This window comes from Myotis lucifugus, unplaced genomic scaffold (genome assembly GCF_000147115.1).
Source record: "Myotis lucifugus unplaced genomic scaffold, Myoluc2.0 scaffold_4, whole genome shotgun sequence".
Classification (NCBI taxonomy): domain Eukaryota; kingdom Metazoa; phylum Chordata; class Mammalia; order Chiroptera; family Vespertilionidae; genus Myotis; species Myotis lucifugus.
The window spans coordinates 6924426-6949706 of NW_005871052.1; the positions used below are offsets into that span (position 1 = coordinate 6924426).

Genomic DNA, 25281 nt, shown 5'->3' on the forward strand with positions numbered 1-25281 from the left:
CATATATGCATATAAGTTCTTTGCTTAATCTCTTCCCACTCCCCCTTCCCTCTAAGATTCGTCAGTCTGTTCCTTATTTCCATGTCTCTAGTTTTGTTTTATTCATCAGTTTATTGTGTTCATTAGATTCCACATATAAAGTTACATCATGTAATACTTGTTTTTCTCTGACTGGCTTATTTCACTTAGAATAATAATCTCCAGGTCCCTCCATGCTCTCTCAAAGGGTAAGAGATCCTTCTTTTTTACAGCTGCATACTATTCCTTTATGTACCCGTTTTGGGGCACTTGGCAATGTTGTTTTCTTCTAAGCAGAATAAAGGAAAGGAAAGGAAAGGAGAGAAGAAAACTTGAAAGACCCTGAATATCTTCAAGTAGTTTAATTATTTTTCCTTGGTTCTACTGCAACAGGACTAAATAGAAACTTTTTCTTTTAGTGGAAGGAAAACATGAATCTCTCAGAGGCCCAAGTACAGGCGTTAGCATTGAGTAGACAAGCCAGCCAGGAGCTTGATGTTAAACGAAGAGAAGCAATCTACAATGATGTATTGACAAAACAACAGATGGTAAGAATTCTGAGTATTTTGGTTATGTTTAATTTTCTTTTATTTATAACTAGAGGCCCAGTGCATGAAAATCCATGCACTGAAGGGGGTGTCCCTCAGCCCAGCCTGCCCCCTCTCACAGTCTGGGAGGCCTCATGGGCAGGAGATGACCCAGCGATCAAGGGAAGGCAACGTCCCCATCACATCTCTGCTGCTGCCACTGCCAGCAGCGCAAGCCTCAGCTGTCCCTGGTTACCTGAGCCTCGGGCGGCCCTGGGCAGCTGGGCAGCCGACAGCCGAGGCTTGCCTGTGCCTTGGGCCAGTCCTGGGCGGCTGGGGGGCTGAGGAGACAGGGCTCTACCATCTTGGGGCTGTGGGCGCTGCCATCTTTGAGGGCGTGACAGTCAATTAGCATATTCCCTCCTTATTGGCTGTGGGCGCCACCATCTTTGAGGGTGGGGCAGTCAATTAGCATATTCCCTTCTTATTGGCTGTGGCATCGCCATCTTTGCAACGGCGTGAGGGTCAGTTAGCGTATTTCCTCTTTAAGATATAGGATAAGGCATTTGTGTGACGTCTATGTCAATAACCATCTCTCATATGGACGGATAGACATGGTTATTTCTAGAAGAAATTTTGTCAAAAAAACCTAGTAATGTCAAGAAAAGGCAATATCTTTTGTTACAAAGGAGCAATATCTTCCCTAATGAGTTCCCTTGAAGTTTATATATGCTGTCATCCATATAATTTTATTTTTTATATATCCTGGATCTTAAAAAGGAATTTCTATAGCATTATTTTATCATAACAAAAGTAAAATGTTGCTTTTAAAAAAAAAAAGAATGCAGATCCTAAGATCCTTGATCATCTTTCCCAGCAGTCCTTTGCTTGCCACCTGCCTTGCACTGGGAAATTTCAACTCTTGACACCAGAGAATCAATTTCTGTGGCATGAATTTTACTTAGAAAACATTGTAAAGTTTTAAATTCTGTTAGGAAATTTCAGACATTCCAGGTAGGAATTATTCCTACTGTGAGCGCTTTTTCCCTTTGGTGTCTGTCACTAAAAATGTTTATTTATATGTCATAATGTGAAATATTCAAAAGAATGACAAAGAAAGGAGACTTGACAAAAAGTGCTGTAACTAATACTTGAGACTAATCACAGTGTAAGACAGGTTACTATGGTAACTAACCTAAATGCTGCTTGCAATACAATAGTTAAGTCATTAGGAGAATTTAGCCCTAAATGGTGTTACTAACTGGTTTCTACAGTAATGGTCCTGTGAATGCCATCAAATTAGTAATGGTGATAACAATAATGTGTTTTCTTTTTGGTATGGTACCCCCTAACAAATTGATTTTAACCCAAAACTTGATACTTGCCTCTTTGAAACAGGTCATGCACTTGTAACAGCTCCCTTTTCTCTCTTTAGTTAATCAGCTGTGTTCAGCGAATACTTATGAACCGAAGGCTCCAGCAGCAGTACAATCAGCAGCAACAGCAACAAATGACTTATCAACAAGCAACACTAGGTCACCTCATGATGCCAAAGCCTCCAAATTTAATCATGAATCCTTCTAACTACCAGCAGATTGATATGAGAGGAATGTATCAGTCAATGGCTGGTGGTATGCAGCCACCACCATTACAGCGTGCACCACCCCCAATGAGAAGCAAAAATCCAGGACCTTCCCAAGGGAAATCAATGTGATTTTGCACTAAAAGCTTAAAGGATTGTTAAAATCATAGAAAGATCTTTTATTTTTTTAGGAATCAATGACTTAACAGAACTCAACTGTAAAAATAGTTTGGTCCCCTTAAATGCCAATCTTCCATATTAGTTTAAAATTTTTTAAAAATAGGGCATACCATTTCTTCCTGACATTTGTCAGTGATGTTGCCTAGAATCTTCTTACACACATTGAGTACAGAAGATATTTCAAATTGTTTTCAGTGAAAACAAGTCGTTCCATAACAGTAACACCTCCACAGATTTCCTCTCTAAATTTTTATGCCTGCTTTTAGTGACCATAAAATTGTCATGAAATTAATGAATTTAGGAAATAATACAGATTTATATATTCATTCTTTACATATAAAAACACAGCTGAGTTCTTAGAGTTGATTCCTCAAGTTATAAAATAATTTTGTACTTAATCAATTTATTGATTAAAGTAATTGAAATGTTTTTAATGTTTTTTTGACTGAAGTCTGAAACTGGGCTCTTGCTAGATCATGTCTGTGACTGAAAATTAGAAACTAAGGGTTATCTTTGACACAGAATTGTGTGCAATATTCTTAAATACTACTGCTCTAAAACTTGGAGGAATCTTGCAGTTATCTTAGTATTGTATAAACAGCCTTAAGTACAGCCTAAGAAGAGAATTCCTTATTCTTCTTGAGACTTTCTGCCATTTTTTATTTTCAGTTATATGTACTGAAATAATTACTGGTAAAATTTCAGGGTTCTGAATTATCTTCCACACATGAATTTTTCTCTCTCCTGGCACTAATATAAAGCACATCTCTTAAATGCTTGGTGCCAGTGCTAGTGCTTCATCCTATTGCTGGCAGTGGGATGTGGTCTAACAAAATCAAGTTCTAGCATTTTAGGAGGTTAAGGATGACATTGTGGTTGTTAAGTTCACACCCTGTTTTATAAACAACATCAAAATGGCAGAACCATTGCGGACTTTAAATTCACATGAGGAATGTGCTTTAACAATTCCCAGTACTGTCAGTATTGTGAATTAATTACTTTTAAAGATAAGGATCACTGGCTTCTATGCTCATCTTCTTTTCTCTCATCATGTTCTTTTCCCCCAACTTCCCTGTTTTCTTAAATTATGTCTCAGTTTGATTTTTTTTAAAGTTTAGGTCCTTGAGGCAATAGTTGATCCAAATTAATTCATGTAATACCCCTTTGTGAAGTTTTACTAGAAAATCATTACATTGTTGTTTTTCTTTATCCAGACCTGTAAAAATAACCTATAAGTTTATTCATGTACAATTTGGTTGCTTGAGTTTCTTAAAAAGATTGTTAGACTATGGGAGTCAACTCAACATGACAAAAACAATTTTGAGATGATGATATAACAGGAAGTGGAAACAGCTAAGGAATTCTAGAAAAAAGAAAGTTGAATGGAAGATTGATTTGTTCCAGGTATCACTGGATTAGAATGAGTTTAACATTAGCTAAAACTCTTTTGAGATGTTTGGATGGTTATGAGATTTCCATTTTTATCTTGAAAGAACTAGTGATAAAACATCCAAGAGCACTAGGTTTGTGATAATGAAACTTGTAAGATTTGTAGGATCCACCCCCCCCACCTCCCATGATGAATTATCACTAACAAATTCCATATATTTGGATATTATACCAGCCATATAATCAAATTTATTTAATTGGGGGGCGGGGAGATGTGTGTTTACTTTAGGAGAACTGAAAAAATCCAGATTTATGAGGTAAATATTTGAAGACAGTATACTCTGGACAACTGTTCTCAGTCGGTATTTCTACAAGTCCAGGATACTTTAAATCTGATTTATTAGACCTGGGAACTTTCAACATGGTCTAATTACCTGCTCAAAGACATAGATGTGAAAATTTTAAGCAACTTTCTAAACCGTTTTACCACGATGAAACTATGACTTAAAAATAATGCATAGAAGGATTAATTAATTGGAAATAAGAGAGTTTGAAATAAAACTTGGACCACTTTGCATACACTATTCTCACTTGACATTTTAGCTACATAATATGTACTTTGAGTATAAAATCAAGCTTTAACAAATATTTAAAGACAAAAATCACGTCAATAAGATACTAAAAGGCTCAGTTTTATATTTGTTTTAGATGTTTTAAATAGTTGCAATGGCTTAAAAATGACGATTTAAAATGTTGCTTGTAATACAGTTTTGCCTGCTAAATTCTCCACATTTTGTAACCTGTTTTATTTCTTTGGGTGTAAAGCATTTTTGCTTAGTATTGTGATATTGTATATGTTTTGTCCCAGTTGTATAGTAATGTTTCAGTCATCATCCAGCTTTGGCTGCTGAAATCATACAGCTGTGAAGACTTGCCTTTGTTTCTGTTAGACTGCTTTTCAGTTCTGTATTGAGTACCTTAAGTACTGTAGAAAAGATGTCACTTCTTCCTTTGAGGCTGTTTTGTAATATATATAAGGACTGGAATTGTGTTTTTAAAGAAAAGCATTCAGTATGACAATAATACTATCTGTGTTTTCACCATTCAAAGTGCTGTTTAGTAGTTGAAACTTAAACTATTTAATGTCATTTAATAAAGTGACCAAAATGTGTTGTGCTCTTTATTGCATTTTCACAGCTTTGAAAATCTGTGCATATATTGTTTCATAGAAAATGTATAGCTTTTTATGCCATATTTAATGGTGGTTCTTTTGCACATTTAGTTATTTAATGTTGGGAGGTCAAGAAGTTTGGTTTTTAAATTTGTTATATACTAAATTCTGTAAAAGGAGATCTTTAACCTCAAAAATAATTTACATACCAGGAAGCCTATGTGTGTTTGTGTTAGTTTTGATTGTCTTTGTGTAATCCAGCACCACTTTCTGCTTCCCAAGAACTGCATCACTCATTTAAGTCAAACAGGACTACCGGTCCACATCTGTACAAAAGCTGCTTACCATCCTGAAGCCATAGGAGGTTGATGGAAAACCTTATTACCTGGCCTCCAAAGAAGCTGAATGTGTTGTAGTCTTCCCTAGCTATGCCTGTTCTTGCTTTAGTATCATAAAATCAGATACATATTTCTGTGCCCCAAACAAAACTTTAAAAACAATTATCTTAGTAATCATTGTTTCTTTTGAGGGTGGCATGTTGTGAAGCTTACAGATACTTACTCTAAGAGGAAGAGAGGTTATCCTTTTACATCCGTATTTCACTAAAATTTATGTTCAGATTATTACCCACCTTATTTCACCAGACTTATTCTCAAGTGACTTTTGACTATCTCCAAATCAAATCTGACCTTAGAGAGGAAAATTCTACCATTGAATTTTTTTTTCTCAAAACTGTATTCTGTGCCAATCCCAAAGGAGTGACCAGGTTTTAGAAATGCTTTTTGTCTGTGCAACATTTTATATATGCTGTTATATTGAGGTGAATAAAATTTGAAAATCCAAAATACATATTGTTTCTAAGCTCAATATCTGCCAGGTAATCAGATTCTGCCCATATCACTCATGTTGGATCTAATAATAGAATGGCCCCTCCCACCCTCATCTAAGAGTTTTACTCCTCAGAGTAATACTGTACAATGTAATATTGCCACCTCTTTTTGGAACAACCTTCCTGACACCATTGTGCCTACTTGGCTAACTAAGGGAATCACCCTTCCTTCCCTCACTCTAGGTATCTGTATTTCTGATAGTGACCGCTACACATGTTCACCAAGGACGACAGCATATGAATTGAGGCTTTTATTAAAGATCAAGTGTTAATTGAATGAAAAGGTGAGACAAATCCTAAAATACTGCAGACCCTCTAATACTTAGAACTAGCACATATTCCAAGCAATCTCTACCCAGCAGCACTTCTCCACATTCTGCTCCAGACCATCCTGTCCTTGCTCATCCCAGATAGAAACATGTAAGGAAGAGGGAAGCGCTAATCTCCCTTAGCTGATCATATTCGATGACAACCATTAGGCTTCTACCTATTAAGTAGACTCAGCCCCTCACATCAAATACAAGTTGATTTTCAAGAAAGGTGAAGAGATGACTTATCAGATACAAGAATGGGATTTGTTTCAGGTATATGAAGAGAAAGTGTAGTATTGAAAGAAAAGGAATACAGGTGGAGAAGGATCAGGAAAGAGACTAGATTGGGGTAGATTGATGGACAGCCTTGAAATCATGAATGAGTAATTCAATACGGGGGATAACAAGGATTTGTGAGGGGGTTGATGTGTTCAAAGTAGCTGGTAAAGATTGTGATTTGGGCAGGAGTAATTTGAATGGTTTAGAATGCAAAGTGAAGACAGATTGGAGACAGGAAGATAATGAGTCCAGGCATTCAGTGACTGCCTACAGATCATTTTAAGGACAAAAGGCAAAAAAATCATTAGAGGTTGTATAGGATTCTTAAGTTGTAAGAAAAACCTGTTATTTCCTTTTACCCTTCCCCCAAGGAGTCCACTTTGTTCAGGATTTTTTATTTTACAAGGAAAATTTCACCTACTCTTTATTACACTCACATATTTGCAGCAAGTGAGTTTGGTCCTTTTAACTAAGTTGAATGTAATTCTATTTCTTTCCTCAAGCTAATTCTTTAAAGGGCTAAATCCACACCTGTTACTTTTCTTTGAGACCCATCTATTCCAAGCTCTGGTATCTCTGTTGGTAATGTTTTATTTATAAGCTCCCTTGGTGTTTTCAATGTGCTTTACAGTCTTGTATTAACCTGTATGCAATACCTGTGAGAAGAGTGTCTTCATGACAGTTAAGCTCAAGGACCAAAATAAAATCTATTGCACTTAGGAGACAGGAGACATTCTAGTTAACTTGAATTGTTGTTCATATCTCGTTTGGAAAATGAGACTATAATAATGCCTTAATTTCTTAAAGTCAAAAGACTAGACCAGGTGATTTCCTGTGGTCCCTTTCAGCTCCAAGAGTTAGAGTTGACTGTGAGCAAAGCACAAAAGGCAGAGTGTTTGTCTAAGGTTACACACTCAGTTTGTGAGCAGAATTAGAAATCCTTCCCCTTTGGCTAACTCTCTCCCTCCACTAAGCTATACCTTTTTTCCCCCCTCTGTTTAGAAAATGAGAAGTCTGACAGGCATTTTAATGGCAAAGCAGATAAGTCAAGTTGTAATTGGCTCTAATTACCATTTCCACAAGCTGTAACCTTTATCTTTGCCCAGAGGCACTTCCAGATCTGGGTTTCTTAACTGCCTCTGGAACTCGGCTGAAAATGAAAAAAACATGCTTAAGGATCTGACTCGTTTTGGTTGCCTGATTGGGTTATATGCATGACAAAACATTAAGGTAAATATAAATCACCTTTTTTAGTCAACTTTTAAGCAAATAATTGGTAACTTCCCTTTCTATTGTTCATAACTTTAAAGTCCAAATTAGGCCAATATTTAAATTGTCTGGTCTGGATGAAGTTTACTAGTATAGTGACTAGGAGTTTATATTGACTCAAGTAAAACACATATAGCATACTTTTTGAGCTGTGGTTTTTATCAAGAGTCAAATCTTGTGACAAAAACTATGAAAACTAATAGAAGAAAAGAGTGAAATAGTAATTTTTTTTTCTGTAGCTGCTTGTCCCCACATGCCAGTAGCAAAGCAGGTGGGAGCCTGTGTCTAGCTTCCTGAATACATTTCAGTGAAACCAAAACTGAACTTAAGAGAAAGGAAACATGGTTAATATAATCATCTGAGGTCTTGTTGGTGCATTCCCAGCTCTTGGTAGGTTTTCAACAATACATGGTGGAGGTTGAGCTTCAAAGGTATTAATGATGCAGGCTTGTTTGGACCCTATCCTTAGCATAGTAAATATTTTATTCTGTTAGCAAGTTTTCCTGCCCCCTCTTCCCACATCGTGCACACTCTACTGGCTGAACTGCCTGCCTGCAATTTTTCCCCACTTCTACAAATTATCTCCCCCCACCCCACCACACACACACCTTTATATTCTAATACCTCAGTGTGAGAGAGGGCGGGAAGGGGGGTTAGAAGCATAGAATGCTACAAGTGCTAGGGATCTTAGAGACCCTGTAGCCCAGCTCTCTCTACTGGTACAATCACGGGGAGGTGGGGGCGGGGGGATGGGGGAAGAGATGCCCAAGGAATACATGTCTTCTAGTTTTTATTCCACTCCATTAAGATGCCTCCTATTTCTCTTGTATTACAATTCATTTTTTCAATCTGCCAGACCACATTAAGCAAAATTTCAGAATAATTGGTACTGAACTAAGCTTTAAAATGAGAAGTGTTTGTGGGAATTAGAGGAGTATGTGAACTAAAATGAAGGGGAAAGAAATTTCTGTGTGACAACTGTAAAATGGGAGGACCCCTGGCATATACCCTATGACTTTAATTTAGTATCCAGGGCATTCACTTCAGGATTTTGTTTCCGAGGGATATTTGTTTAAAAGGTTCTGTCACCACATAGCACAGCTCAATAAGATCTAGAAGAAATGTTTCACTTTCTGGATCTCAGTGTCCAATGCCAAGCTTACAATCATTCAGCCTTCCTCAAACGAGGCAGATTGATGTATCAAGTACTTCAAAAATCATAATTTAGAAATGCTGCTGTATTCACAAGGAAGCAAAGTTCTGTGTTAGTATAGTGATCTCTGTCAGGACAGGGGCAAATATTCTTGAGTTATAGAGATGTGCCACGAGAACCATGAATAACTTATATATATATATTTCCAAAGAACTAAGAAATAGCAAAATAATTTTAATATGCTAGAATTTGGGGTTCTATCTGTGTAATCTTGGACAAGTTACTTCACCTGTAAGAATCATCTCTCATACCAAAATATTTATCGAATGCCTATTATGTGTCAGGCAGTATGACTAGTCACTTTTATAATTCCTGTTTTACTGAAGAGGAAATAGGTTTAAAATAATTAAATTATTCACTCAGTGTCATATAACTGAAAGAGGCAGGATTCAGCTGCAAATCAATAAATGTGATACATCACATAAACAAATTGAGAGATAAAAATCACATAGTCATATCAATTGATGCAGAAAAAGCATTTGACAAAATCCAACACCCTTTCTTGATAAAAACTCTCAACAAGGTGGGAATAGAAGGATTATACTTCAACATAATAAAAGCCATCTATGACAAACCCACAGCCAACATCATACTCAATGTGAAAAAACTAAAACCATTTCCCCTAAGAACAGGAACAAGACAGGGATGTCCACTCTCACCACTGCTGTTCGACATAGTACTGGAAGTACTAGCCATTGCAATCAGACAAGAAGAAGAAATAAAAGGCATCCAAATTGGAAAAGAAGAAGTAAAACTGTCCTTATTCACAGATGACATGATACTGTACATAGAAAACACTAAAGACTCCATCAAACAATTATTAAACTTAATAAATGAATTTGGCAATGTAGCAGGATACAAAATAAACGCCAAAAAATCTATGGCATTTCTATACACCAATAGTGAACTTACAGAAAGAGAGACTAAAAAAACAATCCCATTTACCATTGCACCAAAAAAATTAAGATACCTAGGAATAAACTTAACTAAGGAGGTAAAAGACCTGTACTCAGAAAACTACAGGACATTGAAAAAAGAGATAGAAGAAGACATAAACAAATGGAAGAACATACCGTGTTCATGGATTGGTAGAATCAACACCATTAAAATGTCCATACTACCCAAAGCAATCTATAGATTCAGTGCACTCCCCATTAAAATACGTATGGCATATTTCACAGACCTAGAACGAACTCTCCAAAAATTCATCTGGAATAAAAAAAGACCCCGAATAGCTGCAGCAATCCTGAGGAAGAAGAACAAAGTAGGTGGGATTTCAATACCAGATATCAAGCTGTATTACAAAGCCACTGTTCTCAAAACTGCCTGGTACTGGCACAAGAACAGACATATAGATCAGTGGAATAGAATTGAGAACCCAGAAATCAACCCAATTAATATTTGACAAAGGAGGCAAGAACATACAATGGAGTCAAGATAGTCTCTTTAACAAATGGTGTTGGAAAAATTGGACAAATACATGCAAAAAATGAAACTAGACCACCAACTTACACCATACATAAACTCAAAAACTTACACCAAAAATAAACTCAAAATGGATAAAGGACTTAAACATAAGATGAGAAACCATAAAAATACTAGAGGAATCCACAGGCAGCAAAATCTCAGACATATGCCGAAGCAATTTCTTCACCAATACAGCTCCTAGGGCAATGAAAACTAAAGAGAAAATAAACAAATGGGACTACATCAAAATAAAAAGCTTTTGCACAGCAAAATAAGCCATCAACAAAACAACAAGAAAGCCCACTGCATGGGAGCACATATTTGCCAATGTCATCACCGACAAGGGTTTAATCTCCAACATTTGTAGGGAACTCATACAACTTAACAAAAGGAAGATAAACAACCCAATCTAAAAATGGGCAACAGACCTAAATAGATACTTTTCGAAAGAAGACAGAAGGAAGGCCAAGAGACATATGAAAACATGCTCAAAGTCAATAACCATCTGAGAGATGCAAATCAAAACGACAATGAGATACCACCTCACACCTGTCAGAATGGCTATCATCAACAAATCAACAAACGACAAGTGCTGGCAAGGATGTGGGGAAAAAGGAACCCTCCTTCACTGCTGGTGGGAATGCAGACTAGTGCAGCCACTGTGGAGAACAGTATGGAGTTTCCTCAAAAAACTAAAAATGGAACTCCCATTTGACCCAGTGATCCCACTTCTAGGACTATATCCCAAGAAACTAGAAACACCAATCAGAAAGGATATATGCACCCCTATGTTCATAGCAGCACAATTTACCATAGCTAAGAACTGGAAACAGCCTAAGTGCCCATCAGTAGATGAGTGGATTCAAAAACCGTGGTACATCTACACAAGGGAATACTATGCTGCAGTAAAAAAGAAGGAATTTTTTCCATTTGCAACAGAATGGATGGAACTAGAGAGCATTATGCTAAGCGAAATAAGCCAGTCAGAGAAAGATAAATACCACATGATCTCACTCATTTGTGGAATATAGAGAACTACGTAGACTGATGAACAGGGACAGATCCAAAGACAGAGAAGCATCGATCAGACTGTCAACCTCAGAGGGAAGGTAGGGGAAGGTGGGGGTAAGGGGGAGAGATCAACCAAAGGACTTGTATGCATGCATATAAGCCTAACCTATGGACACAGATATCAGGGTGGTGAGGGCATGAGTGGGGGGATGGGGGGCAATAAGGACACATATGTAATACCTTAATCAATAAAGAAAAATAAAAAGAAAGAGGCAGGATTCAAAAGTATGTATCTAAATCTATGTTTTGCCACAAGCTTACAACTCTTTCTAGAACCACAATTTAATCCAAGACTTTTGCAAACCATTCAGAATACCTTGCTATTTTTTTCTTTTGCTTATCAGTTCTCACTTGTCTGGTTTAACTTTAAGCATGGTCTGAAAGAAATAGAAAAACTGTACTCCCCTTTGATGTTTTCAAGGCACTTCCTTCTGTCCCTCTTTTTTTCCCAAAATCTTTACTGAAAAGCCACAGTAGATGGGGAATAAAAGAAGAAAGGATATCTATATATATAAAAAGCCAGCAACCAGAATGCTGGAACGACTGGAATGACTAGAACAACTGGAACAACTGGGCGCTATTATGCCCACTGTGGCTGACCAACTGGCCAGATCAGGGGCAGGGCTGGCCAGCCAACCTCCCTCGGCCCCTCCTTCCAGCTGCCCCATCCCTGATTGGCTCATGGCCCTTCCCCCTGGCCAGCCCTGGCCCCAATCACCCCCCCCCCCATCAGGGTCTGGGCCAGAAGACCTCCCAAGGCCCCCCCACCCACCAGCTGGCCCGTTCAGCCCCGATCGGGGTGGGCTGGCCAGACCCCACCCATGCATGCATTTGTGCACCGGGCCTCTAGTTACTTGATAAAATCCATTGAATATACAATAGTTTTACAGCACATTTATGCATTCTAGGGTTTTATATCTTCACCTGTCTTCCATTTCTTAGTTGACTTAAAAATTTGCCAATTATATGAATATAGGTTTCACCTCAAACTTATTCCTGATTTTGAGCACCAGGAAAAGCAAAACAACACCTCAAATTTCTATCTTAATATCATGGCCTTAATTCAAAAGTTATTTTCTTTAAAACACAATGCCCATGTAAATGGGAATAAAAAAATAAATCCAAGCAGCAATATGTAATTACACATAATGGTTATTCATTATGTGAGGTGTGTTTTTTAGAATGATATCTAGAATGCACTTGCTCTGTGAGTCTCTCTAAAATTTAAACCAACTTAGATTGACACTATCAAAAGTAACTGTATAAGGGGCACACATTTACAACACTGCCAGCCTTAAAAGCAGTAAAGCAAAGAAAATACATCAAAGAGCACAGGCACATCTTACAGAATTCCCACTGAACTATCAATGGCTTCTATGCAACATGCCTCTTTTCCATACTGTATTAACAACTACCAAGAAAGGAAAGATGATATTAAAATCAACAGTACTGAACTGAATTTTTTGAAGCCAGTACACCACATGTGGGGAAAAGTGCATATAGTTCAGCAGTAATACAGCACAGTGTGAAGATATTGTGCTTAGATGCAGATATTCCAGAACTAAAAGATCTACAAGGCAAGTCAAGATATAAAACCACAGTACACTGTTAAATAACCTTGAAACATACATATATTGCAGTGTTCAAAGAAAAACATTCATTTTCATTGCACAAGACTAAGGAGAAATCCTTGAAGTTACCTATTATAGTTTGTAATAAATATTTATATAGTATTATATATACATGTATAGAATGTGCGTGTTTATGTATTTTTTTGCCAAATTATTCTGTTATTTTTTGTGAACCTGCAACTTTTAGGAATGAAAACTCCTTTACACTACAAGTTTCTGTTCCCCAAATTTAAGAAAAGATATTTATACTAGAAGAGGTCTCAATACCCTCCCCTCAACCTAAAGAATCAATTCAAATATTTTTCTTGACAATTGATCTGAGAATCACAATAAAAAAATTCTAGAATTTTGACTGTATCTTTTCACTTTGCCAGTTGTTTCAAAAAGCAAATATCTTAATATTTAAACCAGCTGATTCAAATTCTTTGCAGAGGATATAAACTCTAGATTTAACTGATTAAAACAGAGCAAATCAAAGCAACAACAAAAAAATCCAGTGATTTACTCTGAGTGTAAACAATATATAACATTTAAATTTCAAAGTAAGTTAAAAAAAATTCTACCATCAGGGCCGATATATATATATATATATATATATATATATATATATATATATATATATAAGCCAAGCGACCAGAAGGACCAGAATGACCAGGATAACCAGTCACTATGACGTGCACTGTGGCCAGCCAACCAGCCTGATTGGCACCCCTTACCCCGATCAGGGGCAGGGCCGGCTGGCCAACCTCCCGTGTCCCCTCCCCGTGGCCGGCCTGGCCCTGATGGCCCCGACTGGGATGGGCCGGCCCAACCCCACCCATGCACGAATTCGTGCACCAGGCCTTAGTAATACTATACAGATCTGACAATTGGTAAGGGGATATGTATATGAAAAGTTGCAACAAAATTATTTTCCCATTGTTTTTGCTAAAAGAAAGTATATCTAACTGTACTACCTCTGCCCCTTAAATTTAATAAATTCATAATTTGTTTAGAAATTTTTTTAGCAAACTGGCACATCATATTACACAACAGAAAAACATCCATCAAGTTCAGCAAAGAAAACTTATATAAGCCTTTTGTACAGAAATTTAAAAAATCTAAATGACTATGATTCCTCTATTAGCAGAAACACATAATGCAATCTTTATAAATTTGCCAAATATAGCAATATCTACATAAATAGACTTACATATAGATATGAAACATTATTTGTGAACAGTGTGTTGGACCAGCAGATTTGTATCAGACCATGGGATGATATGGACCCTACATCTTTAAGAACTGAACAAAGGACTCCCAGCAACAATCTGAGGTGGAAGAACAGTTCTCAATACTCATGATTGAAAGCTTGCTGCAAAGAGCCAGCTCAAAGGGAAGGCTGTGCAGGTTGGGGTTGTCATTCAAATACAGTTCTTCTAGGTCAGGGGTGGGCAACCTTTTTGTGAGTGCGTGCCAAAACCAGCAAAATCTCTGACTCAAAATTCTTCTGCGTGCCAACCCTAATTTTTTGAGAACATGTTATGCCTACTTAATATCTCTTAAGGTGTACGTATGTGAAGAATCTTGAAGAAATAATAAAATTCATTCGAGTGACAAAAACACAGTATATGATGATGAAAAATACATTTATTTTTTTAATGTATACATGTACACTGATAGTCCGACAGAAAACTTTATGACTCCATTTGATATTATCAGTGGGACTTTTGCTGCTGCATCACTGATGACAGAGATTTTACATCAGGTTTATATTTCGTGACCTTCAGAGATATGCACGAGCTACTACTTTCATCCGTCAGGCTACTCCTATTACGAGACTTAACAAAATTCATCACTGAGAACAAAGATTCACAATGTATGTGGATGAAACCAAAACACTGGTCAGATCTACGAAGGCAGGGAGAGTTAAGGCAGAGGCATAGAAATTGCTCTTCCCCTCTCTCGTCAATCCATGTCTATGGTCTTTAAGATAACTTGTTATGTAAAATTATTTATTTATCTAAGATGCACCTACACTGAATTTATCTGAAAAATAAAAAAGTCGATATTAAGAAAAAATTGTAAATGGAAGATTATAAGAGAGGGTTTCGCGTGCCAGCAAAAGTTACTGGTGTGCCATGTTTGGCACGTGGGCCAGGGGTTGCCCACCCCTGTTCTAGGTTCTCCAATGTACCAATTTCCTCAGGAAGATGAGTAAGTAAGTTCTCTCCAAGGCCTAGATGTGTGAGATTGGTAAGGTGACCAATGCTTCTGGGAAGAGTGGTCAACTGGTTGTTGTCAAGACCAATTTCTGTAAATCCTTAAATTAAGCCATTTCATTTGGCAAGGATTCCAATTTGTTCTCTTCTAGACCCAGTTCTCTTAACTTCCTAAGGTTTTCAAGACCATGGGGAAGCTTCTTTAGAAGACTGTTTGATAATATCAGAACCTCAAGAGAAACAAGACCAGACACATCCTCAGGGATCTTTGTGAGCTGATTAGTGGCTAAATTCAATTCTACCATACTGGTCCAAGTTCCAAAATCCAAGGGAAGTGATGTCAACTGATTGTCCTTCATATTCAGCTTACTTAACACTTTTGCTCTGGAGAAAATTCTAAATGGAATTTTATTGATCCAATTGTCCATGTTGAGGGAAAACTGAGATGGACCACCTACTGAATATAACTGGAAGCAATTTCTAGCTAAGGTCAAACTATTCAGTTTCACAAGACTTGATAAAAGGCTCTCTGGTAAAGTAGAAATGTTATTGTTATCTAAATTGAATTCTTCAAGTGCACTGCATTTTGTCAGTGATCTGGGTATTGCTGAGAGTTGGTTACATCTCAGACCAATATGACTTAAACTGGACAGGTTTCCTATAGTATCTGGGAGGTCTAGCAGTTCATTGTGCTACAAGTCAAGGTTGTTATCTGTGTGCAGTTTCCAATCTCCTTTGGAAGATGTTCAAGTTAATTGTGAGCTACATCCAGCATAATGAAGTTACATAATTCACCATTTCAGCAGGTAGTTGTTTGCTTTTGTCCCCCCTCAAAAGTTAAGTATGCTGAGTTTTTGACAGGTTTTTTCTATGTCCTTCTCCACAGTAGTTATATGATTAAAGTGAAGGTAAAGAGAGGTGAGAGAATCTAGCCTATACACCACTGTAGGAATTTCTGTTTATTATGCCATAAACCAAGCATCTACAACTTCTTCAAGTTATCAAGACAGTAAGGCAAACTGGTAAGTGAATTTTCACTTAGAGATAGTGTCATGAGATTTACTAGTACTAGACAACCCACTTCTGCTGGGAGAGACTGCAATTTGTTGCTATATAAATAAAGTTCTGTTAATTGAGTCAACTCTTTGATTGATGATGCCAATATGTGTATAGACCTCTTGGATAACTCCAAATACATCGAGTTCTCTTCTTGACATTTGTTGAGCTCCTTAATTACCTCTGCGTTGCTAGATTTTTTTCTAGTCCCAGGTGCTGGATTTGGCCATTTGATTGTATTATCAACTGAAAAAGCCATCCCCGGTTGGGCAGCAGAGTCCTTCTTTCCATCTTTGGCATCTTTCCCTTTGGTCTTAGGTTCTTTTTCTTTGTTCTCTTTCCCAAAACCTCTAGAGCAGCGGTTCTCAACCTGTGGGTCGCGACCCCTTTGGGGGTCGAACAACCTTTTCACAGGGGTCGCCTAAGACCATCGGAAAACACATATATAATTACATATTGTTTTTGTGATTAATCACTATGCTTTAATTATGTTCAATTTGTAACAATGAAATTGGGGGTCACCACAACATGAGGTCGCGGCATTAGGAAGGTTGAGAACCACTGCTCTAGAGGCTTTTGCCTCCTTTTCTCTTTCCTTGGCTGATGGTACTTGGTTATCTTTCTCTTTAGAGACTTTTTCTTTTCCTAAACTACTGCTCATGGTGACTCAAGCTTGGGCAAAAACTACATGAACTCCTTTTATTTTATTTGCCAACAATAGTAATTGGAATTCAAAGATGAAGAGACAAAGATCCTATGGAATAAAAAAATGTTTTGGCTTAAAGAAATAATCACCATCGAGTAACAGCCATCTATTATATGTTGGCTTTATTCCCATTTCTGATAAATCAATTCCAACTGGTAAAATGGTGCTGGTCAATCAATGATTCATTAGAATTCCTATGTGGACAAGAGTTTAGGGCTCTGATAATCCCTGTGCTGCCCCGACATTGCGTTTGGCACTTCTGAATAGGGTCATGGCTGACAGTGGGAATAGCGTGCACCGCCAGGGCCCCAGGAGTGCCCATTCTGATTGGAGTCACGAAGTGATATGGATGTCCTGGGCCTTCATCTGTGGTGCAGGTCTGGGCTGGACAGTCCCTGGGAGACTGAGCACCACGTAGGCAAGCAGAGTTCCCTTGTTAACTTAAAAAAAAACAACACATTGAAACCTGTAAAGAATTGTTGTGATTTTATTTGAGCCAAACTGTTGGCATATGCCAGGAAGCAGAACCTCAACGAATTGAGATAATGCTCCGGAGAATGGCGGGTTACATCTATATTTATACATTGCAATCAAAGGAAAGGGACGTAGGTGGGTTACATGAAATCCACTGGTGATAGACTAGAGAGGCTGGAGGAAGCAAAGTGGGAAAACCTCTGGGATTGGATAAAAAGTAAAATGATAGACACATACTTAGGTGGGTGCAGGAGCAATTAACATGATAACAATGAAGGAATTTGTGGTGTGTGTCGTGGTGCCCAGGCACATTAGGTTGTGCCCCAAGGGGTCCAGAAAAAGGGAAGTTACAAGTTACCCAGACATTTCAAGGGTATGTTGTTATAGATGCAAAAAGACAGATAAGCTCAGTTATGGTAAAGGTTGACCTTGTCAGTGAAATACTGGCCTAGGAGGTGACTACCCACCATAACTGCTTTTAGTTAAGTTTAATTTCAGACCATCCTTTGTGGTTACTTTAGGTCTCTGAGTTTGCAAGACCGCCATGCAGGCCTTCCCTGAGCTTGTCAGGTTAGCATGTGGCCCCTTTCATCCACACCCTTCTGTCCCTCTTCAGTGCTGTCTAGAGCAGTGATGGCAAACCTATGACACGCATGTCAGAGGTGACACGCGAACTCATTTTTTTGGTTGATTTTTCTTTGTTAAATGGCATTTAAATATATAAAATAAATATCAAAAATATAAGTCTTTGTTTTACTATGGTTGCAAATATCAAAAAATTTCTATATGTGACACGGCACCAGAGTTAAGTTAGGGTTTTTCAAAATGCTGACACGCCGAGCTCAAAAGGTTCGCCATCACTGGTCTAGAGCATTTGGCTTTCTCCTTTCATTTCCCTCTGTGATCCAAACAGAAGTGTCTGAAAAATCCAGTGTGACTACTTTAAAAAATGGTTTCAGATATCAGAACTCATTTTTAATGTAGTGGCTTCCTCACAAATTCATTTAGGCACTAAGAATCCTAAAGGTAAAATAAGTTCAAAACTAAGTATATTTTTTCATTTTTCCACCTGATAAAGTCTAGGTACCATTTAAACAAGGCCTACAGAGCTAGAATATGGAAATGTAGAGATGCAGAAGGAGGGCATCTCAGAAGAAACAGCAAACACATATAGGCAGCAAAGAACAGAATTCAAGATAGTTCCAAGAAATGCCATGCTTCTGTACTTGTGCACAGGTCACAACCCTATTTAAGCCAATAGCTTCTGTAAGGAACAATTTGTAATTAAATGGTGTGGTAGGCAGGATAATGGTCTCTCAATGTCTTAATCCCCAGCACCTGTGATTATGTTAATTTACATGGCAATGGAGAATTAATGTTCAGGAATTAAGGAATTAAGGTGGTTTATCAAATGACCTTGAGATGGGGAGAGTCACCTGGATTATGGGAGGGGCTCAATGTAATCAGGGAAGAGGGAGACAGAAGTAGAGTCACAGGCAAGTGTGACAAGGAATTAAAGGCTCAGAGAGAGGCAACGTTGTTGATTTTGAAGATGGAGGAAGAGGGTCATGAGGCAAGAAATGTGGGTGGCCTCTAGATGCTAGAAAGGGAAAGGAAAATAATTCTCCTCTAGAACCTACAAAAAGGAATGCAGTTCTGTTGACACTTTTATTTTAGCCCTGTGAGAACCATGTCAGACTTCTATCCTTACAGAACTGTAATATAATAAATGAGTGTTGTTGTAAGCCACTTAATTAGTGGTAATTTGTTACAACAGCAATAGGAAACTAATACAAATGGTTATTTGTGTGATTACTTGATTAATGTCTTGCTCCCTTGAGAGATACGTGAGCTGCTGAAGGGCAGGAACCCTATCTGTTTTGCCCACTTTAATATCCTCAGCACCTGACAGAAAAAGTGTGAGATAAATGTTTGGTGATCTTCTGTGTAAATGTCTTGGCAGGCATATGTTACCTGAGAACATTTTGGCAATGTTAATACAAATCAAAGTCTGTTCCCTAAATGTATATGTATATCTCTTTCTCTGGATCCCTTTGTGTTTCTCCTTCCCCTTCTTGATTCTCTCTTCTCTTTCTTATTTCTGTCCCCATTTATTTTTTAAATCAAATTTATTAGGGTGACATCAGTTAATAAAATTATCAAGTGTACAGATCTATAATACATGATATGTATATTTCAGTGTGTGTCCCCCACCCAAAGTCAAATAATCTTCCATCACTATATATTTGAACTATCTTTACCCTTCACTACCTCTCCCCTTCACTCTGGTGAACACTATACTGTTGTCTGTGCCTATGGCTTTTTGTTTTTCTTGTTTGTTCATTTGTTGCTTTCAGTTTTATATTCCATATTTGAGTGGAGTCATATGTCTCCTAACTTTTTCTGTGTGATTTATTTCACTTAGCATGATATTCTCAAGATACATCCATGTTGTCACAAATTCTGTCCCTACTTCTTAATTGGCTTTAACTGAGGACTGAAGTACATCTTGTAATTCTCTGTTATGTTTGTGAAATAAGGTCTTACATTTTCTAGTTATGGTATTTAAAAGAAATAGTTTATTACATGAAAAAAATTACTGTATTCTCAACAGCCCTTCACTTATTCCCTATTTAATTTACATCAGTGGGTGAGTGAACTTTGATAGACATTTCTCATTTCCGACTTAGGATGGTATATGAAACCTAGGGACAGAAATATCCCACAGAAGCTGTCCCTTTGTATCTACTGGTGGGACCTTGTTCCCTGATTGCATGGCCCACATAACATAATTTGTTCTCTTCTGAATGGAAATTGTTTGATGTCTATTCAGAAGAAATCAGATCCCCATTAGAACCAGAGTTATTCAGTTTTTTCCCCCCATGGCTCCATCCTCTGGTTAGTTTGATCATAAAGATGTTTAATGTTTGAACGGGATGCTCTGGAATCCTGAGGAAGGCATAGCTCAACCTGTTCCATTAAACATAATGGCCTAATGAAAGATAAGACTTCTGATAAGCAAGTTCTTGAAATTCCTAGTGTTCAAGAACATTTAGGGAAATCTTCATCCTAGAATTAAACGGACCTCTGATAGTCCCATGTGGTTCAAACTTTAATGTATGGGGAGCTTGTTAAGTTTTAGATTCCAATATAATAGGTATGAAGTGGGGCCCCGTAAATTGCGTTTCTAACAAGCTCTTGGGTGATGCTGATGCTGCTGGTCCAGAGACCACATTTCAAGGAGCAAGAGGATAGTGGACCTATGGCAGTCAGTATAGGAGATCTGCATTCTGCACGCTGGAATTGGAAGGCAGGAATTTCTAGAACCAGAGCCTCAGGGAAGGTGTCTGAGCTTTCCTTTCCATTTAGGCAGATGGAGGGCCTTGGTCTCTCATGTGTTGGAGTTCCAAGAAGCAAGGGCTGGGGCAGAGTATAGTGGGTCTGGCCTTCCCTGGCGGGCGGGGGAGGGGGGATCGTGTAGACTCAAGGAAAATGAGGCAAGCATATGTATTAGGGTAATTAACCCTAGCTGCCAAAGAGACAAAGCCCAAAAGCACAGAGGAAGTAGTTTCCTGGCCTCCCTGTTGTATGCGTGCACATATACCAAAACACAATTTGAAAACCATTATTAGGTAAGTAGAAAAAAGTCTGGAATGATAAACACCAGAATGTTAAAGGTGATAGAAAATGAAGATACAACTGTTTTTGTTTTCTTCTTTTTGCTTATCTTTATTTTCTGTTTTTTCTTTAGTCAAAAAATGCTTGTATAATATTTCAAAAGCTACTTTTTAAAAGGCACATATATACTTTTACAATAAGGAAAAAAGCTTGCCAAATTTGCCCATTAATATCCTGCATGTGGCCCTAGCTGGTTTGGCTCAGTGGATAGAGCAATGGCCTGTGGACTGAAAGCTCCCAGGTTCGATTCCAATCAAGGGCACATGCCAGGGTTTCGGGCTCGATCCCCAGTGGGGGGCATGCAGGAGGCAGCCAATTAATGATTCTCTGTCCTCATTGATATTTCTATCTCTGTCTCCCTCTCCCTTCCTCTCTGAAATCAATAACAATATATTTTAAAATATCCTGTATGTGATTTTTGTTTAAATAATGATAATATATCTAACACTTATCAAGCAGTTACTGGTACTATATGCCAGTCACAGTCCTAAGTGTTCTACGAATATTTTTCATTTATTACTGCAGCAATCCTGAGGTAGGTACTGTGATTTCCACCACCCCTGTTTTGCAATTGTGAAAGCAGGCACAGAAAAATTAAGTGACTTATTTAATTTTAAGGTAAGTGGCAAAGTCAGAATTTGAATCCAGGCACTGGTGGCTCCAGAGCTTGTGCTCTTAAACACTACTTTATATTACCTCCATTAGAGTATGTACGTAGCATCTTTTTTAGGTCTCAAAGTCTCTCCTACCCAAAAAACAAATGCAAAGTGTCCTTTCTCTGCTTCTTCCTCCAACCATGGTCCTATCTTTCCTTCCCTTTCTCTTTTCTGCTAAATCTTTCAAAAGTGTGGTCTATAATTGCTGCCTTCACCCTCCTCTTCACTCATCAAGCCTGGCAATATGCCTTCTGCTCTAACTAATACACAGAAGGTACGTTAAAAAATATATATATATATATATATATATATATATATATATATATCTACACTAATAAAAGAGAAACATGGTAATTAGCGTATGACCGCTACCCTTCCCATGGGCTAATCAGCATATCCTTATGCAAATTAACTGTCAGCCAAGATGGCGGCCGGCAGCCAGGCAGCTGGAAGCGAACATGAGGCTTGCTTGCTCCAGGGACTGCAGACTCCAACGTTCCCCGCCTGACTTGCCGGCCTCTGAGTTGCAACTCTAAGGAACTATGTACTATGTTGCAAATAAGAAGCTGAAACCAGCTTTCAGCCAGCCGGGATCTCAGAGCTGAAGTTATACATTGTTTTGATTATAGAATGGCAAACAAACCAGATACGAAGCCTCAGAGCTAGAGCCAGAGCTAAAGCTGGCCCAGAATAAAATAAAAAAAGAGAAAAAAAAGGAGCGGTTGGGAGCTTCAGTCAGCCTGAAAGCAGCCCTCATCCCCTCATCCAGGCTGGCCAGGCACCCCAGTGGGGACCCCCACCCTGATCCAGGACACCCTTCAGGGCAAACCAGCCGGCCCCCAGGCCTCTATCCTATATAGTAAAAGGGTAATATGCCTCCCAGCACCGGGATCAGCGTGACAGGGGGCAGCGCCCAAACCCCCTGATTGCCCTGCAGCTCTGTGTGTGACAGGGGGCGGGGCCACAACCTCCCTATCCGCCCTGCTCTGTGTGTGACAGGGTGCGGCGCCCCAACACCCCCCCCCCCACGGGCCCTGCTCTGTGTGTGACAGGGTAGAGCGATAACCTCCCCATCGGCCCTGCCCTGAGTGTGACAGTGGCGACACCCCAACCCCCTGATCGGCCCTGCTCTGTGGGTGATAGAGGGCGGCGCCCCAACCCCCTGATGAGCCCTGCTCTGTGCGTGACAGGGGGCAGCGCCCCAACCCCCTGATTGGCCCTGCTCTGTGCATGACAGGGGGTGGCGCTGCAACCTCCCCATCGACCCTGCCTTGAGTGTGACAGGGGGCGGTGCCCCAACCCCCCAATCAGCCCTACCCTGAGCGTGACTGAGGGTGGCATCGAAACCTCCCAATCCGCCCTGCTCTGTGCATGAGAGGGGGCGGCTCCCCAACTCCCCAATCGGCCCGGCTCTGAGCCTGACCAGGGGCTGCACCTAGGGATTGGGCGTGCCCTCTGCCACCTGGGAGCAGGCCTAAGCCAGCAGGTCGTTATCTCCCGAGGGGTCCCAGACTGCGAGAGGGCACAGGCCGGGCTGGGGGACCCCCCCCCCTGCCCCCCGAGTGCACAAATTTTTGTGCACCGGGCCTCTAGTATATACATATTATTGATTTTTTAGAGAGAGGAAGGGAGAGAGAAAAACATTCATGTGAGAAATACCTATCAGTTGTCCTCCATATGTACCTCCAGCAGGGACCAAACCCACAACCTAGGTATGTGCCCTGACCAGGAATCAACCAGCAACCTTCTGGTGCATAGGATGATGCTCAACCAACTGAGCCACTTGGGCTGGGCCCAGAAGATACTTTTTGACAGTAACCTATGATATCCTAATCACCAAAACTTTTTCTCAGAAAGAAAATTCCATAACTCTGTGGACTGGAACCACAACAAAGTCATGATCTCTAAACTCAGCTGCCTAGAAACCCTTCTAAGTGTTCCTAGTCAGCTGCCTACTATACTCCTCTCTATACTCAGGAGATAATGACCTTGCCTCCTAATTCACTGAGACATGACAAGAGCATCATCAAATCAGAACCCCTTGACCTCCTTTCCACCCCGTCCCCTGAACAAACTTACCTTTTCCTTTCCCCTTCTCCTGTGTTTCAGTGTTTCCCTTCTGGCAATAGGTGAATTCCCCTACCTGTGCTATGGAGCCAACTTCCTCTCTCCTTAAAGATCCGGCTCTATCCATCATCCCCCCTTTCTTATATTTTCTTCTTTCAGATCTTTAAAATTTTTATTTTTATTGTTGACACTATTATAGATGTCCCCGATTCTCCCCCCGCTCCCCCCCCCCCCCACCGCTTTGCCTACCTCCACCCAGCCTCCATTACCCCTTCCCCTGGTCTTCACCACACTGTTGTCTGTGTCTGTGGGTTATGCCTATATGTTCTTTTAAAAAACAATATGTTTTTATTGATTTCAAATAGAGGAAGGGAGAAGGAGAGATAGAAACATCAATGATGAGAGAGAATCATGGATCGGCTGCCTCCCGCATGTTGGCCACTGGAGATTGGGCATGTACCATGACCTGGAATGAAACTGTGAACCCCTAGTTCATAGGTCGACACTCAACCACTGAGCCACACTGGCCAGGCACATATATGTTCTTTGGCTAATCCCTTCACCTTCTTTCATCCAGTACTCCCCTCCCCTCTGACAACTATCAGTCTGTTCCATGTATCCATGCCTGTCTCTATTTTGTTTATCAGTTTATTTTGTTCCTCAGACTCCACATATGAATGAGATCATGTGATACTTGTCTTTCTCTGACTGGCTTATTTCACTTAGCATAATACTCTTCAGGTCCTTCCATGTTGTCTCAAAGGGTAAGAGATCCTTCTTTTTTTACAGCTACATAGTATTCCATTGTGCAAATGTACCAAGGCTTCTTTATCCACTCATCTACTGATAAACACTTTGTTTCCAGATCTTGGCTATTGTAAATAACACTGCTATGAACATATGGGTGCATATATTGTTTCTGATTGGTGTTTCAGACTTCTTAGGATATATTCCTAGAAGTGGGAACAGTTGATCAAATGGCCATTTTTAATTTTTTGAGGAACCTCCATACTATTTTCCACAGTGGCTGCACCAGTCTGCATTCCCACCAGCAGTGTACTAGAGTTCCCTTTCCTCCACATCCTCTCCAGCACTTATTGTTTGTTGATTTATTGATGGTAGCCATTCTGGCAGGTGTGAGGTGATACCTCATGGTAGTTTTAATTTGCACCTCTCTGCTGATTAGTGACAGCATTTTTTCATGTGTCTATTGGCCATCTGTATGTTTTCTTTGGAGAAGTGTGTATTCAGATCCTTTGCCCATTTTTTAATTGGATTGTTTTTCCTCCTGGTGTTGAGGTATATGAATTCTTTGTATAGGTTGGAAATTAAACCCTATCAGATATATCATTGGTGGATATGTTTCCCCAAATAGTAGGTTCCTTTTCATTTTGTTGATGGTTCTTTTGCTGGCAGGAGCTTTTAGTTGAATAGTCCCATTTGTAA

General features: G+C 39.2%; 1 protein-coding gene and 1 pseudogene across 1 annotated transcript in view; one reads left to right on the forward strand and one right to left on the reverse strand.

Moving 5' to 3' along the window:
- ATRX (ATRX, chromatin remodeler) overlaps positions 1–5714 on the forward strand; it is a 265117-nt gene extending 259403 nt beyond the window's left edge. Inside the window, 2 exon segments of the mRNA XM_006082832.3 lie at positions 438–566; positions 1981–5714. Of these exon segments, the coding sequence (XP_006082894.1) occupies positions 438–566; positions 1981–2259 (408 nt within the window). The 3' untranslated portion in view covers positions 2260–5714.
- An 8528-nt stretch (positions 5715–14242) lies between these two features.
- LOC102424149 lies at positions 14243–16915 on the reverse strand (annotated as a pseudogene).
- Between the last annotated feature and the right edge of the window lie 8366 nt (positions 16916–25281).